We start from the raw sequence: 13,103 nt of genomic DNA, 5'->3' as shown, positions 1-13,103 counted from the left end.
AACAAAATTTCTAAGAAAGTGTTGAAATATCAAATCTTGCCAAATTTAAGCAACAAATTATTAAAATCGAAAACAAATCTTTAACAAACCTAAAAAAAATTTCGAAAAAATTTTGAAAAATTAAATAAATTTTTAAACATTTTGAAGAAACTCATAAAATGTTTTGAAATAAATTATCAAAAGCTAATAAAAAATATCATAAATTCCAATAAATCTTGTCACAAAAATGTAACCAAGTTTTAGGTAAATTTGAAAACGCCTATAATTCAGATATACAGCCTTACCTAAATAAATAAATGCAAAACCTTTAAATAAACATATTAAATCAGAGATAAATGATATAAATATTTAACTAAAACAAGTAATCTTTACAATATTTCAAAAAAACCAATAACTTTTTAAACAAGTTCTAACAAAATTTTACCCGCAACTAAGCAAGTAACACTTTCTTCATACTCCACAAAGAAAATCTAAAATTTACAAAAAACATAAAACTTCAACATTAATAACAATTAGAGCAAAGACAAAAAGAACAAACAACAAGTAAAAAAACCCGCATAAATTATAAACAAAAATTCAAAATACACCTGAAGAAAAACTAAACCAAAAAACCCAAACAGTAGCAGCAAGAAACTTCAAAACCAGCATTAAACAGCAGCAGCAATAATAATTTAAACAGTTTTGTAGTCTATTTATTTTAAAATACAAAACAAGACTACCTACCCAGCCAACATCATTAAGATTAAGTAAAAAATCTTCTCTTAATCATCATAATTATAATAAAAATAATTAATGTGTTAAATTTTATTAGTTGATTTTTAAGTTTTTGCACATTATTTTATTATAATTTCTGCTTCACATAAATTTTTGATTTAATTATTGCAAATAATTATTAAAAAAAAGAAAAATTTAACAAAATGTATTTAATACAGGTGAGATTTTTGTTTATTTTTTTATATTATTTTTATTTTATTTATATTTGTGTAGATCTGGCTCTCTAAACATTGTTAATTATTTTATTTTTTTTTATAAACAGAAAGGCTTTTTATTTCCAAAACTTATTTTATCTTTTGTTTAATTTTTTTGTTTTGGCTCTATGTTTATTATGTAAATTTCTCTTTTTTGTTGTTTATAATTTTTGAACAGGTTTTTGTTTATGTTTGAAAATTGTTAAAATGTTTTTGTTTTCTTTAACAAAAGTAATTAAACAATTATCCACAATAATCACTAGAAATTCAATTGGCCAAGCTTTTATTTAAGTTGCTATGTTAGTGTTGTAACTGGTCTAAATTTTGAACCAGTTCTCGTTGTACGTTTATACTGAAACAATGTTTGAAAATTCGATAATTCGAAATTATGTTCGAAAAATATTTTAAAATTGTTAAAATAATCTTTAGATCGTGCATAATCCTGATAACAATGCAATATTATGTTCGAAAGTTAATTTCGAAAATTCAAACTTATGTTCGAAATTTTTTTTAAACTGTTAAAAAAATCTGTAAATCAAAAGGTTTCTTAAAAAATACTTTCAGTTTTTTTTAGGCCATTTCATACGTTTTCCAATTTTGAACTTTAAAAATTTGCAAAAAAAAATTCGAAATGTTCATGAATTTTTTAATTATTTTTCATATATTATCAAAAAATATGCTTTTTAAAATCTTTTTTTTTAAATATTGAACCAGTTCTTGTTGTCCGAATAGACTGAAACAATGTTCTATAATTCGAAAATTTTAAATTATGTTCGAAATTTTTTTAAAGCTGTCATAGTCTATATCGTGAATAAACCTGATGACAATGCAATACTATGTTCGAAAATTCGAATTTAAGTTGGAAAATTCGAACTTAGCTGTTAAAATAATCTGTAAATCAAAAGATTTCTTAAAAAATACTTTTAGTTTTTTTTCAAGTCCAACTTCTTACATTTTCCAATTTCGAAATTTAAAAAATTTTAAAAAACAAATTCGAAATGTTCATGAATTTTTTAATTATTTTTCATATATTATCAAAAAATATGCTTTTTAAAACCTTTTTTTTAAATATTGAACCAGTTCTTGTTGTCCGAATAGACTGAAACAATGTTCTATAATTCGAAAATTTGAAATTATGTTCGAAATTTTTTTAAAGCTGTCATAGTCTATATCGTGGATAGACCTGATGACAATGCAATGCTATGTTCGAAAATTCGAATTTAAGTTGGAAAATTCGAACTTAGCTGTTAAAATAATCTGTAAATCAAAAGATTTCTTAAAATATACTTTTAGTTTTTTTTCAAGTCCAACTTCTTACATTTTCCAATTTCGAAATTTAATAAATTTGAAAAAAAAATTCGAAATGTTCATAAATTTTTTAATTATTTTTCATATATTATCAAAAAATATGCTTTTTAAAACCTTTTTTTTAAATATTGAACCAGTTCTTGTTGTTCGAACCCAATAAGCACCCAATAAATTGAAATTCAAGTATTGGAAATTTAATTGGAATTCAACTTGAATTTCAGGCCCTTTTTCAAGTACTTTTCAAGCTATAAAATTAATTATTTATTTTACTTTTAGTTTTTTTTCAAGGCCAATTTCTTACATTTTCCAATTTCGAACTTAAAAAATTTGAAAAAAAAATTCGAAATGTTTTTAAAACCTGATGACAATTGAATATTATATTCGAAAGTTCGAATTTAAGTTCGAAAATACTTTAAAGTTGTTAAAATAATCTCTAAATCCAAAAAGGTATCTTATAAAATACTAAGTTTTTTATGAGGCAAATTTCTTACATTTTCCAATTTCGAACTTACAAATATAAAAAAAAAAATTCTGAATATTCATGAATTTTAAATTATTTTTTATATAGTATCAAAATATATGAATTTTAAAATCTGATGACACTAAAATATTATGTTCGAAAATTCGAAGTTATGTTCGAAAAATTTTTTTAAGCTGTTAAAATAATCTCTAAAACAAAAGGTTACTTAAAAAATACTTTTATTTTTTTTTTCGAGTCCAATTTATTACATTTTCCAATTTCGAACTTAAACATTTTGAAAAAAATTTCTAAATATTCATGAATTTTAAATAATTTTCAATATTGTATCATAATATATGTTTTTTTAAACCTTGTGACACTAAAATATTATGTTCGAAAATTCGAATTTAAGTAGGAAAATTTGAATTTATTTTTGAAAATTGTTTAAAACTTTTAAAATAATCTCTTAATCAAAAAGGTTTTTTTTTAAAAAATACTTTTATTTATTTTTCTGAAGAAAATTTCTTACATTTTCCAATTTCGAATTCATGAATTTTAAACTATTTTCAATATAAATATAAAACTGATGACACTAAAATATAATGTTGAAAATTCGAATTTAAGTTCGAAATTTCTTTTTAAATTTAAAATAATCTTTAAATCAAAAATGTATCTTAAAAAAAATACTTTTAGATTTCATTGAGGCCAATTTCTTACAATTTACAATTTCGAAATTTTTTAAAAAAAAAAAAATTAAATGTTTATGAATTTTAAACTATTTTCAATAAAGTATTAAAATATATGCATTTTAAAACTTTAAATATTATGTTCGAAAATTCGAAGTTATGTTCGAACATTTTTTAAAGCTGTTAAAATAAATTTAAATCAAAAGGTTTCTTAAGAAATACTTTTAGTTTTATTTTTAAGAATATTTCGAATTTCGAAACAAAAATTTTGAAAAAAAAAATATTTTAATATAGTATTATTAAGACCTGATGACAATGCAATATTATGCTCGAAAATTTCAACTTATATTCGAAATTTTTTTTAAGCTATTGAAATAATCTCTAAATCAAAATGTTTCTGAAAAAATACTTTTAGTTTTTTTGAGGCCAAATTCCTTCATGTTTCTAAATTCTAAATGTTCATGAATTTTAAAATATTTTCAATATAGTATCGGAACAATATGCTTTGTATCGGAATATATGCTTTTTAAAACCTGATGAAAATTCAATATTTTGTTTAACTTAAATGTATTTTAAATGCAAATAGCATAATTTTTCAAGTGTTTTACTTTGTGTTTTTTAATTAAAATTCTCACAAAACTAGTTCTAGAGAAGAGTTGCGAAATGTTAACTCGTTATTGAGAACGCTTTTAAACCACTACCGGAATTGAAACCATTCCGAATGAAATGTGTGACAGAACTAAAACATTAAATTACTTCAGTTAAATGTCGGATTAATTGTCTTACAAATGTAAAGATTACAAACGATTTGTAAATTTTAATATCTTTAATAAGTCGCTTATATACAATTAATTTCGTTACATTACTTGAATTACTAAAAATACAAAAAATTTTAAATAACTCTACAACAATTTCTATTTTTTCTGTACCATATCCTTTAGTTCAAACTGATTGGAAAAGGCTTTATGAGTTGAACGTATAGCCATTAAAATGCCGGTTAATAAAATGCAAAATTCCAAAACTTTGGCGCGATAAAATGTCTGTAATTAAAAGAAAGTTAAGAGTATTTATTAGGAAACTAGTTCTATATATAAAAGTCAGCTTACTTTTCTTATATACAAAGGTAATGGTTCAATATTCCTTACACGATGCCATTCTACACCACGATACAGCCAATACGAAGGCCAAGCTATTAGACCGGTTATCAGGAAGGGTGATGAGGCACTTAGTTGTTTTTCGAATTCAGAACTTTGCATAACAAGACGTAAATCCTCGCCCAAGTTGGGTTCTAGAGAAGAAAAATAGGAGAGAATATTTTATGTGTTCCTTTACAGGTTTTGTTTTCCAACTTACTTTTGCTGACATTTTTCACAAACACATAATTGTAAATATCTTGAAAGACGTTTAAAATTACCATTATGCAAAATTTTATGATTTTTTTGAATAATTGTTAAAAAAATTTAGCACATATTTGCCGAAATGTAGAAAAAAATAAATAAAAAATATAATTCAATGAATATCGTTTAATTTGAAGTAACAAATATCGTAAAATATTTTTCAATAGAGTTGTCAAAGTTTGAAAATAAATTTTTTTATGAGTGGATTTTGTGATATTTGTGGATTGTTTGGAATCATAGTTTGTTCTTTAACGTTTAATTTCATTCGAAGTATTTGTGATTTCCGATGCACTATTTTCCATTAGAGAAGCTAATGTCAAACCAAACATTATTATGGAAAATTGCATAAATTTTGCCTGTAAATAGGTCTGAAATTAAGAAGAATTATTAACATATGTATTTGGGACCACTTTGAGAGAATTATTTATAATTTTCCATAGAACTCCCTTCAAAGCCAATTTTTAACAACTTACCTTTTGTATATACATGGGCAATCTAGCATTCTGCCTATGACTGCTCCATTCCAAACCCCGGTATAACCAAAATACCGGCCAAGCTATAAAGCTGGCCATTATATAGGGTTTAGTTTTATTAAATTTCTGTTCAAAACCTATTGGCATATTATTGTGGATAAATTCATTAAATTGTTGGCCAATGTTATAAAATTGACTAAATTTATTAGATGCATCCTCTAAAAGTAAAGAAGATTTTAAGAAATTCATAATTGAAATAAATTTTTAAGAAATTCAAATTTGTTTTTACCATTTTTTATATCTTTAGTTTTGTTTTCGTTTTCAGATTTCTTAAAGGGCCAAAAATGCATTTTGAATTTGAAATTTATTTTTTTTTGATTTTTATTTCGAAAATTGTTTATTTGTGTTTTTGTACTAAAATTTTATAAAATAAATTTTATGAAATATCATTTTGACATTTTGTTTATTTGAATTGAAATTTGTTAGAGATGTTATAAATATAAGAATACTGAGTAGTAAGTAACCATAAAAATACTTGATTATATTACAGTACCAAAATGAAAAAGAAAATATTTAAATGTATTCCTTTCTTAGGAATTGCGAACGATGCGTTTGTCATTTGAATCTAATTAGCAACAAATCTTGTTTGGGGGCATCATCGATTTAGATTTTACAATTTCGAACTTAAAAAATTTGAAAAAAAAATTCGAAATGTTCATGAATTTTTTAATTATTTTTTAAATTTTAAATTTTTTCGAAAATTCGAAGTTATGTTCGAAAATTTGTTAAAGCTGTTAAAATAATCTCTAAATCAAAAATGTATCTTAAAAAATACTTTTAGTTCTTTTTTGAGGAAAATTTCTTACATTTTCCAATTTCGAACTTAACAATTTTGAAAAAAAGTTCTAAATGTTCATGAATTTTGAAGTATTTTCAATATACATAGTATTAAAATACATACATATATGGTTTTTACAATCTCATGACAATGCAATATTATGTTCGAAAATTCAAATTTAAGTTCGAAAATTTTTAAATTATTTTTTAAAGCGTTTGTCATTTGAATCTAATTAGCAACAAATCTTGTTTTGGGGGCAGCATCGATTTAGATTTTACAATTTGTTTTGTAGGTGTTCTATAGATTCCGAGTTACATAATTTTAAAGTTGATACAAAAATTTTACTTTATATTTTTCTACTCTGTTCCAAAGTGAGGCGTATCCCAGAGAGAACGTTCTGCATCGGAAACAAATAGTATTCGCATGGGCAAAGTCTTGACTATAAGGCGGACGAGCGATGTCATGATGCAATATTATGGTTTCATGTCTGGCTGCATATTCTGGGCGTTTTTCGGCAAATGCTCGCTTCAAACGAATCTGTTGCGTTTGGTACAGGTTTCCTGTGATGGTCTGATCAGATTTTAGTAGCTCATAATAAATAGGATGCTTTTGCTCCCACCAAATCCAGATAATTACCTTTTTGCAATGGATATTTGACTTTGATGTCGATTCGGCTGGTTGGTCGATCTTCACATACGATCTCTTACGCTTCGGGTTATCGTAATGGATCCATTTTTCATCGCAAGTAATATTTTGGTACAAAAATCATTTTCTTTTATAGCGTTCAAGCATCATATCCGGACATGCAAAATCGTATTTCAAGATTTCTCGGCTTGAATTTGTATGGTACCCAATTTCCCTGCTTTTGGATGAATCCTGCTGCTTGCAAACGTTTTGAAATTGCTGTTTGAGTAGCTCCCAATGATTTTACAAGCTTTTGTTGAGTTAGACAACAATTTTCATGGATTACTGCCTTCAATTATTGGCCTTTTTTGGCTGACCTGGGCGAGCTTTGTCTTCCGTATCAAAATCACCACATCCGAATCGCACCAACTCTTGCACGTTGAAACCGATGGAACACATTCACCATAAGCTTTGTTGAGCAATCGGTGTGCTTCAGCGGCACTTTTTTCAAATTAAAAAAGTAAAGCAAAACTTCCCGCATTTGACGATTCGTTGGTACAAAATTCTACATTTTCGAACCAAAAAAAATAACGTAGTTGTTTACACAGTAATGTTCAATAATTAAGTGAGAATAAATGCAAGAGATATGTACCCTTCAAAATGACATATAAGTAATTAAAAAACAGCGTTCAAAAGATATGCCATATATTGTAAATCCCGTATTTTTAAGTCATACACCCAATATATCTTTGCATTAGAAGAATAAAGTATCAATTTCCCTTGAATTTTCAAAATACTTATTTTATGATTTTAAACTAATTCTGGCGAAAGTTTGTGCGAAAAAGATATCACTAAAATGTGACCGTGTTAACTCTTTTTAATATTTTTTCCCCCATCACCTAAATTTTTTTTATTGAAATAAATTTCAGTATTGTATTTTAATTATACAAAAACATATTTTATAAGAAAAGTACCAAAAAAGGTTCGAAATTTACAAAAGGTACCAAATAAATATATATTTATTATTATGTCAAAATACAAAATATACAAAAACATATTTTATGAAAAAAGAACCAAAAAATTTTCAAAATTAACGAAAAGTACCAAATTTTATTATTTTTGGATTATAAGAAGTAAAAGTTCAAATTTCAAAAAAGTACCAAACACCTGTTTGCTGCTTTTTAACTAGTTTTTGTAACTGTATTAATTTAAAATGTTATTGGATTACAAGAAGTATAGGGTGCAAAAAATCCGTTTTTCCTCCTGAAATATTCAAATTAGAAAAAAGTGCCAAATACCTGTCTGCTTTTTGATTTTTGTATCTGTATTAAATGTTTAGTAGTACTTAATTACCTAAACATTCGAATTTTCATTCGACATTCCCAAAATATGAGCAAGATTTGATTAAAATTATTTAAAATTCAGTTTTTAAACTTGTTTGAATTTCTATATTATGTTCTGGAAGTGTAAATTTTCTAAATCTCTTAAAAACTTTTTATCTTTAAAACAAAGTTTTTCTTTTATAAAAAACAACACAATTCAAACTGAATACTTAATAGCGTTTCTAAATTATACTTATTAACATTTCCAATTCCAATAATTGTTATTAACAAAATGTTAAGAAAAATCTCTAAAATGATAAAAAAATGGTTTGGTTGTTTGAAATCTAACCGAAACTAATGGAGAAAAAGAAAACAATAACAACATCAATAAAAAAAATAATAATAACAAATAGAACCCACCCAACTAATCTTGGGGTAAAATACAAAGAATCTTTAAAGAAAGAAATAATAAAAAAAATTCTTTCTCAAGAACACCTGTAATCACACTAAACATATGAAAGTTTAGTGAATTTACAACTTGAGGCTATTTTGTATTTTTATTTTATTATGTAGGATTTAAAGTTAATTTGGTATTAATTCCAAAAGAGATTTTCATCTATTTAATTTTAGACTTTCTTTTTTTATTGTGTCTTTGAGGTTTTATTTTAGAACACTAAAAAAAGTATGTGGTAATCGTAAAGGTTTTAGTTTATTGTATAATGATTTATTTTTAACATTAAATTACTTTGCCTGTCAATGATTTTTAAAGCTTTTAAATGGCCTTAATTTGTTGTTAAACGTTTGAGGATTTGTTTTTGGTTTTAATCAAGATGTTTTGTTAATGCAATAAGTAATTTAAATCCAATTTAAATCTCAGAGCATTTAAATAGATACAAAATGCAACAAGACTCCATACAATATTATTTAAACGCCTACAAGTATGCTTCAATTCTCTTTGTTTTGTTGCGAAAGCATTACGCCTTTGACTCAGGCAATAGAAACGGATTATTTTTAAAGACTTTAATCTTTAAAACAAAGTCTATATCGAGTATTTTATCGCTATTTTTTGTAAATCCTTAATTGTTATTGCTATTTAACTTAAGTACTCTGTAAAATTTAATGTATTTCTATAAAATATTTAAGAAGAAAACTAACTTGCCATACAAACTTCTATAAATAAGAAAACAAATTAAAAAGCCATAAAAATAAACTCAAATGTTGCACATGAAAGAACAAATGGCTGATTTAATGATGAGACTGTCTGGTTGTCTGTCTGTCTCACTAACTAATGGTCAGTATTAAATAAATGACAATACAATAATTTTAAACATTGTTTAATACACGTATTTAGTTTATAACGGAATTGAAAAAATAATACAATGCCAAACGTTTAACAATTTTCAACTGCTAATAAACTTAAACAGAAAAATTTTCCAGAACTGGGTGCTCTTTAACAGCAAAACTAATACAACAACTTAAGAAATGTATGATTATTCCTAAGCTCAACACCCTGTTTAGTCCAAACTACATTCATGTGACCGCCTAATAATAATTGTTTAAGAACCATATCAAGATTTAATTTAAACAGGCCAGACACAAAACACAAAACTCCAGCAATTTGTCAGCATTTCAATTGTTAAGACTCACGCATGTGAGTCAATATTGCAATTGTAATAACTGGGTCCCAGGGAGTGAGTGCTGAAGTGGGTAACACAAAACTGAGACATAAAATCAAAATGTTTCTACTTAGTTTTGCATGACTTGGCATTTGTTTAAAGAACCGTAAGAATTTGTTTGTTTTGGTTTTGAGTTTTTTTTTCTCTCATTATTACCCAGCAGTTCTGGGAGACTGTCCCGAATTAGTTATATTACCTATCATTTGAAGTTGTAACTAGTTACATTACTAGCTACGTGACTAGTTATTTTCCTCTTACAACTCTCCTATAGATTACTTCTGGTGAGTTAAATAACTACATTCTAAAGTACAGTACAAAATAAACGTTTAAAGTGACTACACTTTAGGTTACTTAGAGACACTAAAGAGACAATTGACTTCACGCTAGATTACATGGGATGTATAAAATAACCAATTGAGTTCTCTCAGCATTTCACAAATGACCCAAAATATATAAAGTAGAGTCAGCAATTACTTGCTTAACTGCTGGGTATTATTAGCTTTTAAAGTTAAATAAATTTTGTTTTTTGAGAAATATAAAATTTTAGGAAATAAATATGATGTTACGATTGCATGATAATCATGATGATGATGATATTTATGATGGCATTGTTTTCAATATTCTCTCATCAGATAATGATGGGTGTTTAACAATTGAAATACTGCATTTAGGTACATCAGTGTGGGGGCAAAAGTATATTTACGGTGTAATAAATATTATAATTGTGAAAATATCTTATTGGTATAAAATAAGTATAAACAAAAGTTCTAATATTTCACGACTCGGCGGCTCGTCTTATCCGGCTTACAATAGATGGCGTATCTTTTTAATAACTTAAATGTCATTTTGAAGGGTTATTCTCACTTAGTTATTAATTTTTTTTCCAATGGTTACTGACTTATGCTGTCCATTTTATGACATTTTAATCTAATTATTAAGTGAAATGATTATTCGAATAAATTTATTCGTCTATGTGAATAGTTTAGAAATTTAATTTTAATTTTCCCATTATAAATCTTATAACAAATATTAAATTATTTAATTCTGCGATTAATCGATTTTTTTATTCGAATATTTTTTAATGATTCATTGATTTCAACTCTTCGTTTTGTGGTATTTAAACAACTACGTTTTTTTTTTGCTTCGAAAATCTCGAATTTTGTGTCAACTAAGCATCATATGCTGGAAGTTTTGCTTTACTTCTTTAATTTGAAGAAAAGTGCCGCTGAAGCATAACGATTCCGCACCAAAGCTTATGGTGAATGTGTTTCAACGGTTTCAACGTTCGAGAAATGGTTTATGCGGTTCAGAATTTTTGGCACGGAAGAAAAAGATCGCCCCGGCCAGCCAAAAAAGTTTGAAGACCAAGAATTGTAAGCATTATTCCATGAAGATTGTTGTAAAACTCAACAAGAGTTTGCGAAATCATTGGGAGCTACTCAAGCAGTAATTTCAAAACATCTGCGAACAGCAGTATTCATCAAAAAGCAGGACAAATAGAGTACCATACGAATTGAAGCGGAAAGAGCTCGAAACACGATTTTGCATGTCCGAAATTAAGCTTGAATCACCGAATAATTACTCGCGATGAAAAATGGATTCATTACAATAACCCGAAGCCCGACCAACCAACCGAATCGGCACCAAAGCCAAATATACATGGCGCTAAGGTAATTCTCTGTATTTGGTGGGAGCAAAACGGGTCCTATCTATTATTAGCTGCTGAAATCTGACCAGACCATCACAGGGAACATGTACCGAACGCAACTGATTCGTTTGAAGGGAGAATTAACCGAACAATACCCAGAATATGCGGCCAGACATGAAACCGTAATATTGAATTATGACAACACTCGGGAACATTATGCAAAACCTTTTAAAAACTATTTAGAAAGAAGTGGTTGGGAGGTTATAGTCCAGACCTTGCCCCGTCCGACTACTACTTGTTTCGATCGAAGCTGAATGCTCTCTCTGGGATACGCTTCACTTTATAACTTGCAATAACTGTTGGAATGAAGTGGTTGGGAAGATTTGCTTCACCCGCATTATAGTCTTGACCTTGCCCCGTCCGAATACTATTTGTTTTGATTGATTCAGAACAATCACTCTGGGATACGTTTCACTTAAGAACAAAGTATCCGAAATTGGCTTGATTCGTTCTCAAAAGATGAGCAGTTCTTTTAGCTCGGAATCTATATTTTGCCAGAATGATGGGAAAAGTCATAGCTAACAAAGGCCAATACTTTGATCTCTGGCGGGCCAAGAATTTTTATGAATTGTAAAAATGGCCTCAAATCTTTTTTAAATTAATAGTTTTAGGTCTTATTAATATTTTGGACTGTATATTTCATTACAGCTTGGACAATATTTAAAAGCTTTATAAGCAAGTTTAAAGTTTTTTATTCTAGCTGCAAGTTTTCGTTTTTATTAAGCAAATTTGAAAAAATCAAATGATTATGGTCATGCCAAAAATATTTGTATATATTTCATTAGTAGGTTTTTATGTCACAAATGTTAGTTTAACTAAGTCCCTGGGGTAAATTGTATTTGTTAGCAATGAATTACAAAAAACTAAATTTTTTATGGTATAAAAAAAATCATAGAATTTTGTTTGGATGCAAAAAAAAAAAAAACTTTTCTTTAAAGAACTCACTGTTTTTCAAAACCTTTGGCTTTATAAGTAAACATTATTAAAGCCCTAAGGTAAATTTATGCCAACAAATGCAAGTGAATTCCTTTTATAAGCCTTATAAATTTCTTTTATTTGAAAAAGTTGTTGTTTGTTTGACATCAAACACACAAAGTTTTCTAGGTTAAATTTATTTTCGATTTATATTTATGATTTGTTTAGCTTAGTTTTGTTTGTGTTTTTCTATCCAAATACAATATGCCGTTTAATGTCACAAATTTCAATTAATGTTGAAACAAGTTAAAATTCAAACAAAAAAAATACTAAATATTTAGTAGTACGACTATAAAATCATAAAAAAAATAAATAAAAACAAAACAGAAATATTGAAGGTAAACCACATTTTTTTCAACGTTTTTTTATGTTTGGCTACATCAAGAATGAATATTTACAATTCTATAGGTATGATCTGGCCATAATGCATTTTTCAGGGTAATACTAACAACAACAACAACATGGATACAACAAATAACAACATTTAAACTGTACTATTATTTATTTTTGTTGGTCGGTTGGTTGGGTTGGTTGGATTGGTGGTGGTTCAGAAAGGTTCACTGTTTCTGTATTTTAAGCATGAATGGTTTATTTTTCTATGTTTTTTTAATGTTTAAGCCAAGTTTTTTTTTTGTTTTTATTTGTGTGTTATAGAAGAATGTCATGCA

At 26.6% G+C, this 13,103-nt stretch overlaps 2 protein-coding genes across 3 annotated transcripts in view; one reads left to right on the top strand and one right to left on the bottom strand.

The window, feature by feature from the left end:
- The first annotated feature begins 247 nt into the window (after window positions 1–247).
- LOC135953283 (uncharacterized) overlaps window positions 248–13,103 on the top strand; it is a 72,989-nt gene continuing 60,133 nt past the window's right edge. The window contains exon 1 of the mRNA XM_065503102.1: window positions 248–932. Within this exon, the coding sequence (XP_065359174.1) occupies window positions 918–932 (15 nt within the window). The 5' untranslated portion in view covers window positions 248–917. The remainder of the gene's footprint in view (window positions 933–13,103) is intronic.
- Window positions 4,262–5,715, bottom strand: LOC135955919 (uncharacterized). Of its 2 annotated transcripts, XM_065506344.1 has the most exons (5): window positions 5,582–5,715; window positions 5,293–5,510; window positions 4,776–5,187; window positions 4,529–4,710; window positions 4,262–4,462 (listed from the first exon to the last, which is right to left on the bottom strand). In XM_065506344.1, exons 3-5 carry the CDS (start codon window positions 4,837–4,839, stop codon window positions 4,337–4,339), a joined length of 372 nt encoding a protein of 123 aa, XP_065362416.1. In that variant the 5' UTR covers window positions 4,840–5,187; window positions 5,293–5,510; window positions 5,582–5,715; the 3' UTR covers window positions 4,262–4,336. The 2 variants fall into 2 exon arrangements, with proteins under 2 accessions (XP_065362416.1, XP_065362415.1); XM_065506343.1 differs by lacking the exons at window positions 4,262–4,462; window positions 4,529–4,710 and having other exon boundaries at window positions 4,840–5,187; window positions 5,582–5,709.

Source organism: Calliphora vicina, chromosome 3 (assembly GCF_958450345.1).
Source record: "Calliphora vicina chromosome 3, idCalVici1.1, whole genome shotgun sequence".
NCBI classification, from domain to species: Eukaryota; Metazoa; Arthropoda; class Insecta; order Diptera; family Calliphoridae; genus Calliphora; species Calliphora vicina.
This window is presented reverse-complemented; position numbering and strand designations above follow the sequence as displayed.

Excerpts from the sequence above, each read along its gene's own strand:
- LOC135955919 (XM_065506343.1), bottom strand. The coding sequence starts at position 5,642 with ATGCATTTTTGGCCCTTTAAGAAATCTGAAAACGAAAACAAAACTAAA. Across the intron at positions 5,511-5,581 it reads AACTAAAGATATAAAAAATG|AGGATGCATCTAATAAATTT; the intron begins GTAAAAACAAAT and ends CTTTACTTTTAG. Across the intron at positions 5,188-5,292 it reads TGCCCATGTATATACAAAAG|ACCTATTTACAGGCAAAATT; the intron begins GTAAGTTGTTAA and ends TCTTAATTTCAG.